Source organism: Zalophus californianus, chromosome 7, assembly GCF_009762305.2.
Source record: "Zalophus californianus isolate mZalCal1 chromosome 7, mZalCal1.pri.v2, whole genome shotgun sequence".
Classification (NCBI taxonomy): Eukaryota; Metazoa; Chordata; class Mammalia; order Carnivora; family Otariidae; genus Zalophus; species Zalophus californianus.
In genome coordinates this window covers 124,503,730-124,526,414 of record NC_045601.1, presented here as the reverse complement: position 1 = coordinate 124,526,414, position 22,685 = coordinate 124,503,730, and the positions used below count along the sequence as shown (strand labels likewise).

General features: G+C 39.1%; 1 protein-coding gene across 5 annotated transcripts in view; it reads right to left on the bottom strand.

The window, feature by feature from the left end:
- The window catches only part of CDYL (chromodomain Y like), a 228,625-nt gene that overhangs the window by 106,458 nt on the left and 99,482 nt on the right, over nucleotides 1–22,685 (bottom strand). For 3 of the 5 annotated variants that reach the window (XM_027602646.2, XM_027602647.2, XM_035728569.1), the window contains one exon: nucleotides 4,701–4,769. The exons of the other annotated variants lie outside the window; for them this stretch is intronic. In XM_027602646.2, the coding sequence (XP_027458447.1) occupies nucleotides 4,701–4,769 (69 nt within the window). Of the gene's footprint in view, nucleotides 1–4,700; nucleotides 4,770–22,685 lie in introns of those variants that run through there. 5 annotated transcript variants of the gene reach the window in all.

Below are 22,685 nucleotides of genomic sequence, written 5' to 3'. Positions count from 1 at the left end.
GGCAGGTTACACAGAAACATGTATGATATGTACAGACACTCTGTAGGGGGCAACTCCATAGACAGTGGCTGGAGGGGCCTGGCTGCTCGGCGGGGCAGGTGGGTAGCAGTGGGTAGCTACCTTCCAAGGGCTGCTGTGGGGAATAACTGATGTGTGTGGGTGTAAAGCATTCTGGTGCCTGGCACCTGCTGAGACCGAACTTATGTCAGTCATTGTTACATATGAATAAGGAGATCATTGGGAAGAACGATCAAGGAAACAAACAGCGGTTGGGTCTGATTCAGAGTTTACACGAGTTTCCCCATCCCTGCTGTAACTTACTTTACTGCTTGAATTTTCTATGTAAGTATGGCTTTTTTTTTTTTTAATAAAAAAAGAAGCTATTTATATCTGAGGGAGGAATAAAAGTCTCACTTTGGATAAGGAGCATATTTTGAGATAAGAGGAGTCAGGAAAGAAACTGAATAAGGCTTCTAGATGAAATTTTTGCATTAAAAAATAAGTGTAATTTTTGAAGGAAAACAGTGAAGGGTACAAGAAACAGTGAGCTAGTACAATACAAAATAAGGAAATGGGACCAGCTGATTTGTGAAACAGACAAGTATTTAGATGAACAGATATAAACCTGTATTTTTAAATCATGCCATTTCACCAGAGAGGTGGTCTTTTTTTAAAATTTTATTTTAAATTCCAGTATAGTTAACATACAGTGTAATATTACTTTCAGGTGAATTACTTTCAGTGATTCAACACTTACATACATCACCCAGTGCTCATCACAACAAGTGCCCTTCTTAATCCCCATCACCTCTTTCACCATCAGTTTGTTCTCTATAGTTAAGGGTCTGTATCTTGGTTTGTCTCTCTTTTTTTCCCCTTTGTTGGTTCGTTTTGTTTCTTAAATTCTACATATGAGTAAAATCATACAGTATTTGGCTTTCTCTGACTTATTTTGCTTTAGCATAATACTCTCCAGCTCCATCTATGCTGTTGCAAATGGCAAAATCTCATTCTTTTTTATGGCCAAGTAATATTCGTGTGTGTGTGTGTGTGTGTGTGTGTGTGTGTGTGTGTGTGTGTGTGTGTGTGTGTACACACACCACATCATCTTAATCCATTCCTCAGTCGATGGACACTTGGCCTGTTTCCATAATTTGGCTATTATAGATAATGCTGCTATAAACACAGGGGTACATGTATCCCTCTGATTTAGTATTTTTGAATTTTTTGGATAAATACCCAGTAGTGCAATTACTGGATACTGGATTGCAGTATAGTTCTACTTTTGAGGAACATCCATACTGTTTTTCCATAGTGGCTGCACCAGTTTGCATTCCCTCCAACAGAGCATGGGGTCCTTTCTCTCCATATCCTCACCAACATCTGTTAATTTTTCTCCAACTCAGTAGACTTCCTCCAGGGTGGCTGAGAAAGGAACTGCCAAGAATTTAGCCCCAAATGAAAGCATGGAGGAATGCCATGGACAAAAAATATCATGACTATACTTGTCAGAAAGGGTTTATAGTTTCTCTTTCAAACTATAATGAGAAAATACCTGAAAATTAAACAACTTCTTGACTTTTCCAATTGGTGTAAAAGGCATATTAAATTTTCACCTGCCCCAAACTGAGCTCCTAATGCTCCCCGGACCTCCATCGACCCCAGCTGCAACCTCCAAGCTCCCAACTTGGTCACCAATTCCTCTTCTGGTTGGTGCCATCCTCGGCTCTTTTCTTTCAGAACACTTCCAGTCCTTCCATGATCCAAGCACCTCTCAACGTTCCCGTGGCCATCATCCTGGTTCATGTTACCACCTGTCTTCCTGCTTCTGCTCTTGAGACTTTTCAGGTTACAGAGCTTAAGTCCTCCAATGGCACCCCTCACTCTTCTCCTGATACCAGGCGGCTCTCGGCTCTTCCCACGTATCAGGCATTTTCTCTCTCAGGGATTTTGCACTTGCTGTTGTCTCTCTGTAGAGTCCCGTCCTTGAATATCTGATGGTTAACTGCCTCACTTCCTTCAGATCTTTACTCAGAAGTTACTTTCTCAGTGAGTTTAATACCCCAGCTATGCTACCTAAAATTTCAAGCTGTATCTCAACCCTTCATATCCCATTTGCTTTATTTTTTCTCCTTAGCATTTATCATGACCTGACATACCACATATTTTAGTTTATAACCTTGTTGGTTGCTTATCTCCTCTACAGAAGGCAAAAATTTTTATTTGGTTCATTGCTATACCCTGATGCTTTCTGTATATGTTTGTGAGCACAGAGGCTGTGTGCTCACGGAGCAAGTGAGATTCCTACGGCCTATATGAATAATGTGGTTCAGATCTCAGTACTTTTAATCAGTCAGAAATTAAATTTTAACTCTCTTCTTCTAACTGCCTAAGATAAGCATGTGGCCCAGGCCCAACCTGTCCTTCTTAGCAACAAATGGACAATGGGCATAAAAGCGATGTCTCAACAGGAGACACTCTAATGCTAAACTTGACTATGATGAAACAAGGGTTCTACAACTTGGCAACTTTGCACACTGAGAGTTATATTTTTCTAACTGCAGGTGGGGACTCATTAAATCAATTCCATTGATGACCTTTTATAAAATGAACCAGAATAGAACAGAGTATGTTATACACAGAGAGGTTAATGTTCTTTGAAACTTTACATTTTATATACTTATATATGTGTATAGTGGAATGTGATATACAGTTCTAACTGTGGTTTGTGGTCAAGAAAACTTCTGAGAAGAAGGGTCCAGAAATAACTTTCAGAGGGGTTTGTGACTTCTGACTCTACCCCCAAAGCAATAAAAAGTCAGTGTGGGTGCCTCAGACATACCTGCCTGCTACATACACCCTGAGGGTAAACAGATCTGGGGGGTGATGACCTCCTGGAACTGAGTCTTCCCTGTTCTGCCACTGAGAGGCCAACCTTACCTTTTTAGCAGATACATGCTGAATGGAACAAGCTTTCACCTGCCAATCTTAGAACTACTTTTCTACTCACAAAGGGCCGTGAGAGTGCTTGGCATTTTATCCCAGGTGACTCAGTTTCTCACCACTTGAGAGCACTTACCATGCTGGAAGACTTGGTGTATTTATTCTCTAAAACACTTCTAAAACGAGAGCACACACACACAGCTCCCAGCTGAGTATGGGCCCATGTCACCTCCTCAATGGAAATGATTCACTGGGGGCCTATGGGGTACACAGAGTTCTTTGAAATGGAAAGAACTTTCATGTTACAACTGTGAGATCTGGTGAAATATCAAATTGTATAAAATCACATAAATAGGATGGTGGGAACTGGAGATGCTGAGTTTTTTAAGAAAACTGGCATAAAGAGGAAAAATGTCTTGAAGATGAGCTCTGAGCTACACCCTGCAAGATGGCAGTCACTTGGAATAAACAGAGGCCAAGTGACAATCCCAGTGAGGAGAACCAGAAATAAATCTGCTCAAATGTGTATCAAGGGTCTTCTGTAGTGAGGGTTAAAACACCCAATTTGCTGGCTGGAAGAGCTGGGCTACAGGTCAGGCAGAGCTCTGCTCTCCAGTGGCCCTGCTGGAGGAGGCCATGTGCACAGAGCGGGCTGCAACCAAGGGAGACACTTCAAGGGGCATACTAGGAACAGACACACCTTGCACTGAGAATCAGGAAAACACATTCCCAGCAGGTGCCCATCTGTGCCAAGTTAAAAAAAAAAAAAAAAAAAAGGAGGATTCCAAGGAGAAGAAACCAGGTGTGCAAAGAAAGGCACAGGAGTGAGCAAGGGTTCTGAGAACTGCACGCTGCTCTGTTCTGCACCTGTGCATGCTGTGGGCGGGTGGTGGTGGGGGAAAGGCCTGTGTGGCTGGCTCAGGGGATAAACCTTGAAGGGCCAGTGTGCCAGGCAGAAGAGGTTGGGCTTTATAAGCAGAAGTGACAGTTGCCTTTGGAAAAAAAATGCTTCTGGAAGGAATATAGATATTGGAAGGAGAAAGGCAAGATCCTGGCAGAGAGTCGATGCAATAATCTAGAAGGACTCAAAGCAAGAAAGTAATCAGACTGATTAGACAAATGATTCAAGCAATCCTCTGGTACTGCACAGGGGCAGGGGGATTGGATATGGACTGACCTGGGTCAGTAACACACGATTTGGTTGCTTTGGAGGCTTTGATGCTGGAAGCGTGGATTCAAATGCAGGCTCTGCCACTTAAAAACTGGCTCTGGATAAATCATATCACCCTTTCTTAAGCTCTCTGAGGTCTGAGGTGCTCCTTTTACAGAGGAGAATAAATGTACCCATCCTCAGGGCTGCTATGAAGTTTGCATGAGGTAATGCTTTTAAAATATGAAGCAGTACCTCACATACAGTAAGTGCTCGGCAACGGTTATCTACAATTACTGTCATCAGTTACATGGAGGAAATGCAGGGAGAGCCGTACTGTGCCAAAATGCAAGGAAAACTCAAAGACTAATGAGGGGGTGTGGGCAGATGTCAAAAGAACAAAGGAACCCACTAGAAACAGTTCCTGCTGGCTGAAAATTGGGGCAATCCAAACAAAAAAGAATGACTGTATCAGAATCATGGAGTAAAAATCCAGAGCCCACAATGAGACCCACAAGAAATTTTAAACCTGCACTTATTATCAATGAAGCTAACTTTTACACCAAATCTAAACTTGGAAAATTGGTAAAAGAGAATTAAGCCTTGCCTTTTCCAGGAGAAACTGTAGTTCACCCCAGTTGAGGAGAGAAAGCTCTTCTTTACAAAATAATTCTACCTATTAAATACAGAAGAAATGACAGGATTAGAAAGTCATTATATTGCAATACCCACGAAGATTCAGCAAGGACCATCAGGGGATGCCAAATTCATAGGCTGAAACATTAATGGAAATGGGATTTCTGCCTGATGCCAAGTACGTTCCTGCCAGGTTATGTACTAAGAACAGAGGGGAATGCATCCCTTTCTCAATGGCGACAAGCTATCAAGGTCAGCATCCACCAGCGGGACAACCTGTCACTGGGGGCCTGGTAATGGGATGTGACAGCAGAGTAGCTAGCCTTTAACCCAAACTTCCAATTTACAGAAAACACAAGAGGTAGAGAAATGAGTTACAAAACACCAACAGGAAACAATCAGATAAATCCAAGAGGCAAGCCATTCAACAAGAAACTGGCCTGAGCACCTCAAAAAGTCAATGTAAAAGCAAACAAATAAAAGTTAGGGGGACTGTTCTAGAAAAGGGTATAAAATAGCACTCTGTTCATTAGTATCCCTATCACCACAGCTTAAGTCTAATATTTCAGTTGCTGGTGGGTGGTTTCAACACTGTCTACCCCGCTATCAGACCATTCTCTACATTTGACTGTTAAGTCTCTCACGGTTAAATATGAAGAATGATGGCTGCGGGGTTCTATTGAAACAAGGCTGAGAAAGCCTGACTATATGCAGAGCCACATTCCCAGGTCTGTCGGTATCAGTGACTGTCCAGAGGCAGGTGGATGCAAAGCATCAGTAAAGGCAATGAAGAGTTCAACAGGGATTACAGTTTCCTGCTTGGTCCCGGGGGTGGGGAGTGCAAACAAATGATATCTGTGTTTCTACCTTCTCAAAGACCCCGTAGCGAGAGACAATCCCCAGACTCTAGCTAGCTTCCTGCACCCACAAGACAGGAGGAAGTGCCGTGAATCTTGCCTGCCACGGTGAAGGCAATGCAAAGGCTCACTCCAACCACAGGAAGAGCCTAAACCCTTCCAAGAGCAGAGCCCCTACAATATGGTGAAGTGCTCACACTTCGGAGAAAAACCTTCAGCGACACCAATACTGACAGCTAATAATCATTGTGCACCTCATGTATCTGTGTGCAAACACTGGGTTAGGTCTTGAATCACCTCCAAGGAGTCCTACACTCCTGTTAATATCCATTTCTTAGGAAACTAAGAGCACCAAGAAGCTGGGTGACTTGCCTAACATTAGAGAATTAGCAACTGAGCTCACTCACAGGTGCTAGGCCTAGGTTACCTTCTAACAAACATGATGTCCTCTGGCTTTGAAAGTGAACCCCAAGTCCTCTGTAAGAACTATGCCCACGCATCCAAATAAGTGCTGTCACTGTCACTCATGGAGTTATGTCCCCCAAAGGAATGTCAGCATTTTGAGTCCGTGAGCAGACAGTGCCGGCTGCATGAAATCTGTAAGGGCCTCAAGATTAAATCACAAAACCTAGTCAGTCAAGTCCTCACTAGCCAAAGATCCTAGTACACAGCTGATCTTAATAAGTCATTGTGACACTGCTTGATTCCTATTACTTTTCCCCCAGTAATCATAAGGTTTTTCCCCACCAATCAGCAGGATTTTCTAGTCATTCAATTAAGAACTCTGTATTGCCTGTTAATGCAAATTACTCCTTTTTCAAACATTTTAACTCTTGATAATCTTTTAAGTATCCAAATTACTTGTATCTCTTCCACTCCTTTTTCCCAGATAGAGAACTATTTACCTCATTTACCAGTCAGCGTTTCATCAACGTAGCTAAATTCCAGTGTGTGATTTTCACAACCTGACTGCTTTCAATTATCAAATGACATATTTCTACTTCCTGATCTATACTGTCATCACAAAATTATATTTACTGTTTTTACTGAACACCATTATAAATTGAGAGCTACAGAATTTTTATAAGGAAAGGAATATAAGAAACTCCATGAGTACTTTTAAAATTGATACTTACCGAGCAAAAGCAATTGCTGTTTTAAGTGGTCCCAAGACCAATTAATGGGAAAATGAAACCACACTGAGTTTCCTATCATAGCCTTCACTAAAATATAAACTTTTCTGTTAACTGGCAAAAGATCGCCAAACTGAACTTTTAAATAAAATATACAATAGCAATTGCGAGAGATACTAAATGCTACATCTCTTCAACTACACCTCAACTAGAATGAGGGCAGAGATTTCTCTATTTAAAACCTAGCTTATATCACTAGTGTCTAGAACGAAGACACTCAGTAATAATCTGCTGAATTAATCAAGGAATTAATCACAATAATGGCACTAGATTACGCACTGTAAGGACTCAATAAACTAATCCTAAAAAAAGGTTACCAGTTATCATTATATGAACTACTGATAAGGCCTTTTCACACTATTAATATTCCTTCTACCCACACAATCTTATGAAGTAGGTTGAACATATACTATTTTTGTAGCACCCTCTCTCTCCATCATGGAATGTCTTTCTTCCTGATCCTGTGGGGTCTACATGTGAGCTTTATGAGGGCAGGCAGCCCACCTGTTTTGTATCTTGCCGTATCCCTTAAACTTTTAAGTGTCGAGCATTTAGCAGGTGCAAAATCATAGGATTACCTAACTGGTTAAACTCAGTGGGAGGGACTTCGTTCTGGCATGATCGATTTTATCATTTGGGGGAAATTTTATATTAAAAATAACAAATAAATGGATGAAGTTCTTTGAACAGTGAAGTTTATGTCCAAAAGCACTGATGTGAGAAAGAAAATAAGAACACTTATTTAGATGACTGCCCCAAATAAATGAGTAACATACCATGCAGAGAGCACTTGATTGTTGAGAATCTTCGAAAAAAACATACTGCATAAATACCATGTTGCTCAGTACTGACCTTTCTGTAGTTTCCTGTTTATAATTTTGTTACCCTCAAAAAGCACTTGTACTTGACAGATAATCATTAATATACGCTTCCAACGAAGACCCATTTTGTCAAAAATCAGTGTTATCTGTTCTAGTAATTGGCGTATCACCCCACATTTTAAAAAAAGCTTCAACACTATTACAAAGCCCCCTCAGCCATAAAGTTGTGCTTTACCCAATTATTGATTTTAAGAAATACCAATACTTGGCTAGGGGAATTCAAAGAAAAGATTAAGAGTAAGTCAAACAGAGTTTTATCTAGATGACCCCAAATAATCAGGACATTCTGAAATAAGACCACTTTTCCAGACACCTGGGTGGCTTAGTTGGTTAAGAATCTGCCTTCAGCTTAGGTCATGATCCCGGGGTCCCAGGATTGAGTCCCGCATTGGGCTCCTTGTTCAGTGGGGAGCCTGCTTCTCCCTCTGCCTGCCACTCCCCCTGCTTGTGCTCTCTCTCTCTGTGACAAATACATAAAATCTTTAAAAAAAAAAAAAAAGACCACTTTTCTAAGGTAAACATGATTAAATTTAAAATTTGATCAATAAAAATATGGACACAATACATTAACAACAACTAGGGCCTAACACATTAAAATACTATCTTTTTAATATCTGAGGTTACAAAGAAAGGTTGGGGAAAACCAGTCAAATCTTAAAGTAAACAATAAGCTTCAGATATCCTATATGCAATAATCTTCTGCCCCTTGCCCTAAGGGGTTTCAGAGAGAAGCCTCAAAGTAACTGTCTCAAACTGTCACCCACACAATTGAGGCTTAAGACCCTCAACACGTAGTGCATCCTAAAAATCAAATAAAAGTGAAAACACAAACCACTGGGAAGATATAAATAGCCACAACCAAAGCTGTCCTGGGCTATTTATATACGCTATAAGAATTCTTCTCCTGATCAAAATATTTGCCTTTTCATTGACTTGAATGAAAAATTCAGGCCAGCCACTCATGATGCAAATGCTTTCCTGCAGGGAAGACCTTCATTGTTATCATTCTAAACAAGAAGCTGCACATTGTTCTTACATGCTTGCTCATTTATGCATTTGTCAAAGAGAGAATATTCTCTAAATCGTAACAGGAGGTATTAATCTAGCTCTAAGTACTAGCAACTGATTTCAAACTGATGGTTTAAGAAAGGATACCATAGATAATTCTGGCTATTTAAACATTTTCACAAAACTCTCCAATTTCTGTAAGAATTTGCCAGTAAGAAAAAAATTAAAGCATCAAAGAATCAATTTACTATACTCACACTTTACCATAAAGTTCGTTTATTCATTAAACAAATATTGAGTGCCTACTATTTGTCAGATGCTGTTCGAGATCATGGAATATCATACACCCCCTACACCCAGACAAAAAAATCCTATCTTATACAGATTGCTTTTTTCCTGGAGAAAGCCTACTGAATTTAGAAGGATATTAGGTAATCATGGTTAAATTTTACGAAACTTTAATACTGGTAAGCAACAGCATAAACAAGTAATGGAAATTTGCAGTTCCAACACTGGTTATTAACCAGACTCTTACCAGAACTTAATTCAAACTGTGACACATACCCCACTGGCACAGACTCTCAGGAAAGCTTGAGCAGATATTCCCTAACCAACCTGACAGCAATCCTGACTTGCGGAAAAAACTCAAGAACTCCCGCTGACAGCCCCTGTGCTATCCCCACAGGGCTGGAGGCTTCCAGCATTTTCCAGCCGTCATTGCTGAGCCCTATCCTGCATGTGGAAAGACATAGTTGCTATTACATTTTAAGATAAAGCAGCAGTTAACATTTAAGGGTGTTCATCTGCTCTAAAGCACAATTTTTAAAGTCTGAAATTAATAATCAGCACACTGATTAATCTTGGGGAAAGCTGACGTTTTAAAGGCAGAACTTGATAAGTACAATGAGCTACGTGAAGTAACTACACAAATCCTACTTTGATTCACTCTTAACTTTCAGCTCATGACAAGTGAACAACGGAAAGATCCTTACTTTGAACTTTATACCTATAATCATCATCACTAAACAGCTGCCAGGAGTTTCAGGTGTCAGGTTAAGAATACGGGAGGGATTAGAGACGTAGAACCTGCCATCACAAGATGCTCAGTCTAGAGAAAAATGGAATCAAAAAGCAACGGACATAATTTCAACTCAAAGGTGTATGATAACAGCCCTCCTGGCTGATGCAAGAGTATGAAGAGGATGTCCAGGTCCATGGAACAGGCACAGGTAACTACAACATCTGAGTGGTTTCAGACTGTGGCACTGGAGGGCAATGGGAGGTGAGACTGAAGACAGGCTGATAAGGGCCCCAACTTCCCACAAGCCAGTGTTTCCCCAAGCGGTCCTGAATCGAAGTCTCTGGGACAGAAACCAGACATCTGCAATTACCCTCACATACTCAAGACTGTGGTGCACACAATCACTGTAAGACCATGAGTAACATCCGTGGGTAGTCAATGCTAGGTTTCTAAGCATGGGATAGACGTGACTGGGCTTGGGTCTTGTTAGCTTGCATGGCTGGGTTGTATAAAAGTAACGTGTGGAATAAGTGGACCTTTTTAGGAAGCTACTCTGCTGGCCAAACTGGGAAAAGGAAAGAGAAGAGCCATCCAAGTTACAGAAAAGCTCAATTTATGTATTGAAATAGGAGAGCCATATGTTCTGGTTTGCTTAAGACTGTCTTGGCTTACGCCTGTCTCAATGTCCAATCTGGTTTCGCATATATCCATTTTTCATCTTTCATTAAGTATTACGGCTCACCATCATGTTAAAATAATCCAGTTCCGGTTCAATATACCTCTATTTTCTGTATCTTGCTTCTGCTACAATCTCATCTAGTAGAATGCAAGACACACAGGCAGTGAACAGACTTCCCATTTTACCATGTGGCTGCACATGAACCTCAACCAGCAGGGGCGCCTGGGTGGCTCAGTTGGTTAAGCGACTGCCTTCAGCTCAGGTCATGATCCCAGGATCCTGGGATCGAGTCCCACATCAGGCTCCCCCTGCTCTGTGGAGAGTCTGCTTCTCCTTCTGCCTCTGCCTGTCACTCCCCCTGCTTGTGCTCCCCCCCCAAATAAATAAATAAAATCTTAAAAAAAAAAAAGTCAACCAGCAGTAAACCACCTATTTTACAGACTCTTTTCTAGGTCTACAGTTACTGCTTCCTTTAAAGCATATGAGGCACTCACGGATGGAACAAGGTATACTAATGTCATGACTCCTGCACATGAAGTTTGTGGGAAGGAGTTACATACAGACAGTAAGTTTGATCCTTCTTATTACAATGATTCTGGCATTCACTAAATGGTGTAAATAATTTTTTATTTTATTGATGACGTATTTTGCAATAAGCCATTTTATTAGCAATGAACTAAAAATTAAATATAGATTTAATAAAAAGATCTCATAAGTATTTCATTGCCACTTAAGAAAGTTCACGATGAACGTGTGATTTGCAAAGGTGTGCCCATATCTGTCATGCTCCATGGGACCAAACTGGGTGTTTAAAAAACATGTGCAGACATATGCTCAACAAGCAATAGCATCCACTTGAGAAGCTACCTGTTTTTTTTATTTAAAACAAAGAGTGCCCAAAGAGAGGTAATTCAGGAGCAGCGTTACAGAAGAACTTCCATTTATGCAATTACAGAAAGTGTGCTTCTTTCTGAAGCATGACTTTTCATTTAGATCAAATAAGTATTCTAATTAACTGTCCTCATTTTTTCCCTAAATTTTCTCCTGGACATAAAAAAGTCAACAGAACACCGGTTCATTTAAAAGCTATGGGAGGACTTTACAAGTAGTAACCAGTTTTCACACAGAAAACCAATTTCCTTAGTGGTTCTATTTTTTTTTTTTTTTCTTAAATCCAATTCATGGCACAAAGTTGAGCAGAGTGTGACCTGCAGGCCAAATGCAGCCTGCCACCTCTTTTGTCATGGACTGCAAGATAAAGACTTTTTTTTTTTTTTTTTTCAGTTTTCAGTGGTTAGAGAAAGGTCAAAAGAGGAGTAATAATTTGTGATATGTGAAAATTATAGGAAATTCACATTCTGAGGTACATAAATAAAGTCTTATTGAGACACGGTTGTGCTCATTTGTTTATATATCATTTCTAGCTACTTTCAGGTTACAGCCGCAGAACTGAGTAGCTACAGCAGACCTTGGCCCTACAAATATGAAAGGTTTACTATCTGGCCCTATACAGAAGAAAAAGTTTGCTGAATTTTACCTAAACAACTGGTATTATTGTGAACAATACTGTAAAAGCTCAATGTAGAACACTTTCTGATTTTAATATGAATACAGATTTTTATATATACACAGTGAAAACAAATTTCTAAAAGGCTGAAGTTGAATTAAAAAATACTTCACCATGGCACCATGCATTCTCTTTTTGCTGCTCACTCGCTTAAACCTTTAAGAAGCTACCTTGAAAATCAATGCAGTATTACAAAAATGAGACTTTTTTTTTCTGGTGAGAATACAAAATTTTGGTTGCATTATGCTCAAAATCAGCTGGATATCTTTGGTCAAAACCTTTACCAAACAATTTTTTTTAAGTCAGCTTTTGAAGATTTTGGCAAACTGCAATTATTGAGCAAAACTTGCAAATAAGACAATGAAATTAATCCCTAATTTAAAAAAGCAAGGGATTAAAAATATCAGACATTCTGAGCTTAAGAAGGTGTATAATAATTTTGAAATTCATTGAGTGCTTTGGAATATATTAATTTATACAAAGAATCATTTTATAGAGCTCTCATTTTTAATTAAATTCATATTCTGTAAAAAGAAATGGAACAGAATAAACAGAGTAAAAATTTTATATCTAAATTTCACAAATACAATCAAAATAATCAGAGGCCATTTATTTGACAATTTTTATCTCATAAAATTATTTGCTGAACAGAGGTATTCTGAATGGAGGTAAAAATAACTGTTCTTGTGAAAGTATTTGAGCTGAAATATTTCTCATTTCAGTTTTTAAAAAAAGACTGAAAATATCCTTCCTTCAGTACAAGTTGCTCTGAACTTACTAGCTACCTTAGTACCCAGAGTATTATTTCAATTAAAAAAAAAAGTATGGTACATGGAAAATAAACTCAAAATGTTGGCAATCTCAAACTTATTACTGAAAAAACAAAACAAAACAAGAAACAAAACTCTGAAGAAGTTTGCAGGCCGTATAATGAGAATTTGGAAATAAAATCATGTTGGTGAAAAATAACCTTCAGCATAACATCAGTAACACAGTACGTGATAAAAGTATGTGAGACTATACCAAGAATAATTACTAACTCTTAAAATATTCGAATGATCAATTTAGTTATTTAACAAACGAAAGTTTACTTCAGATAATTTTATTTTTGAAAATAGTTTTTTCAACAGAACTATTTTACAGGCCTACAATAAATTTGGTCAAAAATATTTAGATGATTATATAACAATTTCTAGTCCCCTTTTCCTCTCACGCACCTCCATCTGAACGATAAATTATACAGTTGCTCTAATTATAAAAGTCTGTGAGGAGTATGTACGGAGTCAAATTGGTAAAATAAAATTACCGCCAATTTATATCCCGGAACATGTGGCAGTGCCTGCTCAGGTGCACGCCTCCCAGAATGGCTCAGCTAACTGATCTGGATACTGATCTATTCAACAAGGGAATGTCAAGACACTGGGGACAGAGAGGTGAACAAGCTGAATGTGGGCAGATGTGTGAGCAAGCACACGCACACACCCACGCCCCCCACTCCATGCCAGGGGCACCGTAACACAAACCCCATTTGTTCCATCAGGCTTTCTGGTTTCCAGCTCTAGTGATACATCCAGGACAAGGTCTATAACCTCCCAGGGCTGTCTCTAGCAAGGAGCCAGGAGCAGAGAAGGTGCTCCCCTTCTGTTCCTCACCTTGCTCCCCACATCCAGCACTAGCACCTTCTCAGGTGGCATCCCAAGCTTCTCTCTCTCAGGCACACCAACGACCAAACCCGCCCTGAAGTCACTAAGGGTAGTTCTTGCTGCCTTCCATCCTCTGCATAACATACGTACGACTTATTTTTTCCCTGCTGCATGGTGGCGTGCAGAGAAAAAAGCCTCTTATAGTTAACAGATTTAAAATATTTTCTCAATGGGAAGCCCTTTAAAAGACTTGTAAAGAACAAACTGTACTGCAAAAACAGGAAAGGAGACAGTGAGAGCCATGCTCCATAGTGAATGCGCGACAAGTGATATCATGGGAAAAGGGAAGTAGAAGGCCCAATTCCTAGGACTCTTGAGGGAGATACACAAATGAAAAAAAAAAAAAAGAAACTAAATCAAACTGAGAATTTATTACACCGGTTTATCACACCAACCCCTCGGCGGGGGTGGGGGGGTACATGTATAAAATAAATTAACTAAAACCTCCTTTTGGTTCCATAGTATTCTTTTCTACTTTACATAGTTATGGGTAGCATTTGTAGCAGACTTGGAAACCTAAGGCTATGAATAACATCGATTTATAAGTTCCCAGATCCAGGGGCGCCTGGGTGGCTCAGTCAGTTAAGCATCTGACTCTTGATTTCGGCTCAGGTCATGATCTCAGGGTTGTGAGATCGAGTCCCGTGTTGGTCTCTACACCAAGTGTGGAGCCTGCTTATGATCTTTCCCCCACCTCCTTCACCCCTCCTGACTCCCTCTTTAAGAAAAAAAAAAGTTCCCAGATTCAAAAGCACCAATTTAAAAAAGTTTAAGACCACAAAGCATGCATGAGTCGTTAAGTGTGAGTAAAGGTGGCTGTCGAGATATATAACAGTGCAGCCTAATCTAGAACGCAGCAGGGGCTGATGAAACAAAATAGCCAGTGCCATCCGAGTTCCATATGTATGGTAGGGAAGTACTTCCCAGAGCATAATATATGTCCTATGGAGGCGACCCTAGATAATTTCTAGGTGGCATAAGGATGACCATTTCAATTTATTAACATTAATATTTCAATGTGTATCAGAAAAGCCATACCTAGCGCCAACATAAATTTAAAGGGGTAATGTGGTCCCAACTTATACGGGCCCTTGCGCTGTAGAGACACTCTTGTGCACACCTTGAACATTTAAAATCTTGAGTGACTTTCCACCATAACCATTCAGAAGTACAGACAGGCTCGAGAAAATGCAGAGTAGGCAGCTCTGACTTTTCATCCCCCCAGAGAAATAAAAAACAAGCAGAGACTGTTAAAACCAAGTTTGTCAGAACTCTGGAAAGAAGGCAAAGGCTTACAGCAATTCAGTGAACACACACCGAATAATGAAGAAGGTTAACTTCAAAACAGAAAGCTTTGTGGTGTTTTCACCTGGTCTTGCCCCACCCTCTCCCCAGCATGGCAGCAGTTTTAACAAAGGCAGCTTGCATTCCTGGTGTGGTCCCCGGTTTCTGATTCTAGACAGAGCAGAGCAGACTTTCTTCACAAATTATCATGCAGGTATGGTCTAATCTGAGAGGGTGGGCTGCCTAAAGGAGTGACACAAGAAGCTTGAACTTAGGCCAGAAAAGTGGTGGTCACTGCTCAGAAACACTGCAAGGTAAACCAACAACCCCACAGAAACCCAGGACAAAAGTTTACAGTTGTGACACATAACAAACTCCCCGCTAAAGCGTAGGAAAAAAAAAAGCTGGGGGAGAGAAATCAGGAAAGTCAAAAGCACTGTAAATGGGGAGACAGAAAGCCATGCACAGGCGCAAGGCAAGATGCATGCTCAGAAAGACCTAAGAAGACCTTTAACTTTCACTTCAGTGCAAAACTATTTAAGTGTTGAAGGAGTGCCCTATCACAGAGCCAATAGGCCAAGACTAGGAGTGGTGGTGCTTTGTCTGAAAAACAAAGCTCTCTGGTAAAGGTGTGTATATAAGCCAGTATTACTGTATTTTGGCGTTGTATGGTCTACTTTTTATTTCACACATGATTTAAAAGACAAATGCAAAAAACCCAACTATATATCTATTACTAGAGACACAATGAATAAAGATATAATTCATAACATCAACATAAAGCGGGCTGAGGAAGGTGCATAGAGGCAGACATTTGCATGTTATGGAAGTTGGTAACAAATCAAGCTACAGTATTATAAATTTAGAATGCTAAATGTAATCCTTGTGATAAAGAAAATACCTAAAAAGCACATACACAAGGGCGCCTGGGTGGCTCAGATGGTTAAGCGTCTGCCTTTGGCTCAGGTCATGATCCCAGGGTCCTGGGATCGAGTCCCGCATCGGGCTCCCTGCTTCTTGGGAGCCTGCTTCTCCCTCTGCTTCTCTCTCTCTCCCTCTCTCTCCGTCTCTCATGAATAAATAAAATCTTTTAAAAAAAAAAAAAGCACATACACAAAAGGAAATGAGAAGAGTATCAAAATCATTCACTACAAAAACAATCAACTAATCACAAAGCAATAATCAAGGAAATGAGGGACAAAAGAGGTGTAAGACATACAGAACACAGCACATGGAAGAATTAAGTCCTTTCTTAGTATATATTTTACTGTAAATGAAACTTTCCTATCAAAAGGCAAAGACTGGCAAAATGGATATTAAAACATGATCCAACCATATATTATCTACAAGAGACTCACTTTAGATCCAAGGACACAAGACTGAAAATGAAAAAAAACAGGAAAAGATATCATATACAAATAATAACCAGGTGGCTACAAAATATCAGATAAAACAGATTTTAAGTCAAAACTGTTCACAAGAGACATTGGCAAAAAGGATAATTCATCAAGATACAACAGTTATACACATATATGCATCAAACAACAGGGCACCAAAATACATGAAGCAAACATCAACAGAAGAAAGAGCCAGACAGTTCTACAATAATTGGAGACTTCAATACACCACTTTTCATAAAGAACATCCAGACACAAGATCAATAAGGAAACAGACTTGAACAACACTGTAAACCAACCAAACCTAAGAGACATTTATAGAACACCACCTAACAGCAAAACACTCCTTCCTCTCAAGTGCATATGGAACATTCTCCAACACAGATCAGATACTAGACCTTAACACAAGTCTCAAATTTTAAAAGATCAAAGTCATACAAACGATCTCCTGGAATGAAGCTAGAAATCAATAGCAAACAGTAAACTAGACGATTCACAAATACGTGGAAGAAGTTAAAACAAACAACAAAAAAATCACAAAGGAAATTAGAAGTTACTCAGGAACAAATGAAAACAAAATCACAACATACAAAATGTATCAGATGCAGTGAATGCAGTACTTAGAAGTTTAGAGCTCTAAAAGCCTACACTAAAGAAGAAGAAAAATCTCAAATCAGTAACACCTAACTTTACAAAACTGAGAAACTGAAGAAGATTGAACTAAACCTGAAGATAGCATAAGAATGAAAATAAAAAGATACCAGAGCAGAGATAAATAAAACGAACAGAAAAACAACAGAGAAAGACCAATAAAACCAAGAGTTGGTTCTTTAAAAAGAGTCAATAAAATAAACAAACCTTTAGTTGGACTGACAAAAAAAAGATTCAAATAAATAGAGTGCACTGTATTAAAATCAGAAATGTGGGGACATTACCACCAATCCTCCAGAAATCAAAAATATTTTAGGGGAAAACGATGCACAATTATATACCAACAAATTGGATAACCTAGATGAAACAAAAAAAAATTCCTAGAAACATACACAAATTACCTAAACTGCTCAAAAAGAAACACAATACCTCAATCAACAGACCTATAACAAGAGACTGAATCAGCAATCAAAACCTCCCAACAAAGAGAAGTCCAAGACCAGGTGGCTTCCTTACCAAACATTAAAGAAGAATTAGCAACAAACCTTAAATTCTTCCCAAAAATAAAGAGGAAGCACTTTCTACCTCATTCTATGAGGCCTGCATTATCTGATTCCAAATCCAGATAAAGAAGAGACAAGAAAAAAAAATTACAGGTCACTATCTCTTATGAATATAGATGCAAAAATCCTCAACAAATACAGATTATCAATATTCACAGTAGTTATGTTTTATGAAGTTGCCACAAATACTGAATTAGTCAATACTGAACCACTGTTCCTCCAGAAGTATAAACACACACGTACCCTTCCCATAGATTATAATCTTAAATTCTAAAATGACTTTTCTTGACAGATTTTATTTTGCCAAAGAGAAAGTAAGGTTGAGAAGTGTTAAGTGACTGGCCTGAAACTACACAACCAAGTGCTGGAATTAGGATTCAAACTCCAACTGGCCCCAGAGTCAGAGCTTCTTGCATTATGTTGCACTGCCCCCTACTGTTTCCATCCTCCGGTCATCTCTATAAGAGCTGAAATTAGAAGGCATTGTCTCCTTGGTCAATTTCAAATGGGAAGGTACAAATATAGGCATATCCATGAATAATCATGAAAATGCCCTATATTCATTTTGGGGTTACAAATAAAGTTTATCAGAATGTAGGAGAATTCACAAATGCAGAATCCATAAAGAAGAATTGACGGCACAAGCAAACTGAATCTAACAGCATATTAAAGGGATTATGTACATGACCAACTGTGATTATCCCAGAAATGCAAGGGTGGCTCAACATAGAAAAAATCAATGTAATATGTCACATTAACAGAACAGAGAAAAAACACATGATCATCTCAATCAATGCAGAAAAGACACTGACAAGATCCAATACCCCTTTAATGATAAAAAGCATTCAACAAACTAGAAATAGAAGGTAATTTCCTCAACATGATAAAAGGTATCTATGAAAAAACCACTGCTAACTTCATACTCAATGTTGAAGACAAAGTTTCAGGAACAAGACAAGGATGCCCCACTTTCACCACTGCTGTTTAACACTGTATTGGAAGATCTAGCCAAAGCAATTAGACAAGAAAAAGAAAAAGAAAAAGGCATCCAAACTGTAAAGGAATTAATAAAGCTATCACTATTCACAGATGACATGATCTTGTATAAAGAAAATAGATATAAAGAATTCATAAGAAAGCTACTTGAGCTAATAAATTCAGCAGAATTGCAGGACACAAGATAAACACACAAAAATCAATGTGTTTCTATACAACACCATTAGATAATCAAAGTGATCTACAGATTCAATCTCTATCATAAATTCCAACAGCCTTTTTTTTTTCCCCCAGAAATGGAAAAGCTGATACTCAAATTCATATGGAATTGCAGAGGGCCCCAGAGAGCCAAAAGAATGTTGAGAAAGAAGAACAAAGTTAGAAGGCTCAAGCTTCCCAATTTCAAAACTTATTACAATGCTATAGTAATCAAAACAGTGTGGTCCTGACATAAAGGTAAGCATAGAGACCAATGGAATAGAATTGAGGCTCCAGAAATAAATCTATACATCTATGGCCAGTTGACTTTTTTTTTTTTAATTTTATTATGTGATGTTAATCACCATACATTACATTATTAGTTTTTGATGACTCATTGGTTGCATATAACACCCAGTGCTCCATTCAGTATGTGCCCTCTTTAATACCCATCACCAGGCTAACACAACCCCCCACCCCCTCCCCTCTAGAACCCTAAGTTTGTTTCTCAGAGTCCACAGTCTCTCATGATTCGTCTCCCCCTCTGATCTCCCCCCCTTCATTTTTCCCTTCCTACTATCTTCTTCTTCTTCTTTAAACATATAATTAATGTATTATTTGTTTCAGAGGTATAGGTCTGTGATTCAACTGTCTTACACAATTCACAGCACTCACCGTAGCACATACACTCCCCAACGTCTATCACCCAGCCACCCCATCCCTCCCACTCCCCACCACTCCAGCAACCCTCAGTTTGTTTCCTGAGATTAAGAATTCCTCATATCAGTGAGGTCATATGATACATGTCTTTCTCTGATTGACTTATCTTGCTTAGCATAATACCCTCTAATTCCAACCATGTCGTTGCAAATGACAAGATTTCAGTTTTTTTGATGGCTGCATAATATTCCATTGTGCATGCGTGTGTGTGTGTGTGTGTGTGTATACACACACCACATCTTCTTTATCCATTCATCTGTTGATGGATATCTTGGCTCTTTCCATAGTTTGGTTATTGTGGACACTGCTGCTATAAACATCGGGGTGCACGTACCCCTTTGGATCCCTACATTTGTATCTTTGGGGTAAATACCCAGTAGTGCAATTGCTGGATTATACAGGAGTTCTGTTTTCAACTTTTTGAGAAACCTCCATACCGTTTTCCAGAGTGGCTGCACCAGCTTGCATTCCCACCAACAGTGTAGGAGGGGTTCCCCTTTCTCTGCATCCTCGCCAACATCTGTCATTTCCTGACTTGCTAATTTTAGTCATTCTGATTGGTGTGAGGTGGTATCTCATTGAGGTTTTGATTTGGATTTCCCTGATGCCAAGTGATGTTGAGCACTTTTTCATGTCTCTGTTGGCCAGCTGACTTTTGATATGGGTGCCAAAGTCCATTCAATGGGGGAAAGAACAGTCTTTTCAACAAATGGTTCTGGGATAACTGGACATGCACAAGTAAAAGAAAGAAGTTGGAACCATATCTCACACCACATACAAGATAATTCAAAATGGATCAATAATCTTAACACATAAGAGCTAAAACCATAAAACTCTTAGAAGAAAATACAGATAAATCTTCACAACATTGGATTTTGGCAATGGATTCTTAGCTATGACAACAAAAAACATGGGCAGTAGGGAAAAAATAGACACACTGGACTTCATCAACTTTAAAAATTTTTTTTTAAAAGATTTTATTTTCAAAGGACATTATCAAGAGAATGAAAAGACATCCTACCAAATAGGAAGTATCTGCAAATCACATGTATGTTAAGGGTTTAATATTCAGAATATACAAAGACTGCAACAAAGACAAGGCAATTAAAAAATGGGCAAAGGACTAGACATTTCTTCAAAGATTCACAAATGGATAATAAACATATGAAAAGATGCTCAACATCGTTAATCTTTGGGAAAATGTAAATCCAAACCACAATAAGGTACCACCTTCATACTTATCAGGATGACTATAATTTTAATTTTTTTTAAAGATTTTATTTATTTGAGAGAGAGAGAATGAGAGATAGAGAGCACAAGAGGGAAGAGGGTCAGAGGGAGAAGCAGACTCCCTGCTGAGCAGGGAGCCCGATGTGGGACTCGATCCCGGGACTCCAGGATCATGACCTGAGCCGAAGGCAGTCACTTAACCAACTGAGCCACCCAGGCGCCCAGGATGACTATAATTTTAGAAAAGGAAAATAAGTGTTGGTGAGTGTTGATGGAAATGTAAAATGGTGTTGCTACTGTGTAAAATAGTTTGATGGTTCCTCAAAAAGTTAAACACAGAATTACCATATGACCCAACAATGATCCACCAGGCAACCCTTATGATCCGCTCCTAGATATATAACCAAAACAACTGGAAATAGACTCAAACATACTTGTACATTAATGTTAATTGAAGCATTACTGACAACAGCCAAAATGTGAAAACCCACATGACTACTAACAGATGAGTGAATAAAATGTGGAATATATATACACAATGAACTATTATTTAGCCATAAAAAGGAATGTGATTCTTACACATGCTACAACATGAACTTCCAAAACAGCAGGCTAAGTGAAGGAAGTCAGACACAAAAGGACAATTATATGATTTCCACTTATATAAAATGTCCAGAATAGGCTAATTCATCGAGACAAAAAGTAGAATACAGGTTTCCAGAAGTGGGGGGAAAAGAATAGGAAGTTATTACTTAGTGGTTATGGTTTCTGTTGGGGTGATGACAAGTTCTGGAAATAGTGGTGATTGCTGTACAACACTGTGAATGCCGCTGAGTTGTACACTTAAAATGTTTATAGTGGCAGGGGTACCTGGGTGGCTCAGTCAGTTAAGTGCCTGACTCTTGATCTCAGCTCAGGTTTCAATCTCAGGGTCCTGAGTTCAAGCCCCACGCTGGGTGTGTAGCCTACTTAAAAAAAATGATTATAGTGGCAACTTTTGTATTATAGTTATCATAAGAAAGGGGAAGAAAAAGTACACATAGATGGGACACTCTGTATGCCCAAAGGCCAGCCAAGATTCTGAACACTCAATCTCACAACATGTATGAATGCACTCATCACTGATACTGCCGACTTCTAGGAGTAACTTTCGGTCTACTTTATTATGCAAGTATACATAATTGGGAAATGGAGTTGGCACTGTTCTTTGAATATCTCTTCTTTCTGTTAAACTTACTATGGATAAGATTAAATTATTAAAAACAATCTTAAAGGTAAAGGTCATCATGAAAATATGAACACTTGTGGGAACTTATGAAATCTACTCCATGTTTAGACAGAGAAGCAAATTCAAAATGTTAACACTTATTAAAGAAAGATGCTGAATCCTCCTGTCTCTACTTTCTACAGAGATGGGTAGTGACTCCCACTGCCATTTAATACTGAAATTTCAAAGCTCTGAAAGTCTACACTACTATACTCACTGCAAGAAGAGAGAGACTCACTCCGGTGGACAGATAGGTCCATGTCAGCCTAGGCACAAATAAGCAAAACTTCACAAATCATCATACCCTGCAAAGACATTGGCTCATTTAACCCATCTGGATTTATCCTTACCTAAGGTAGTATTCTACATGTAAGATGAAATGAACTCCCCCGTGAGCACAGAAGTAGAGCTCTGGGCCTAGAGACTGATAAAAGCATATGGGGATCTTTTGTTATCTGTGTGATCTAGAGATAAATTGAAAGACCCAGTAAAAATATTTTACATATTAAGAGAACCAGAAAGACATAATAAAGGTTTCATTTTCCATACCAGAATGGCAACAATGAGTGACTATGGGACCCCCTTCCACTGTCTGACTGCTACCTGGAAAACTTGACACATTCAGACTATTTCATGGAAGATGGCTTCTTGTGGCTCCTTGAAACCAAAGTCACTTTCATCACCTGTTTTAGAAATTCTTGGTATTCTAACTCTATCAAAGAAAATGGTTAAATATCTTAC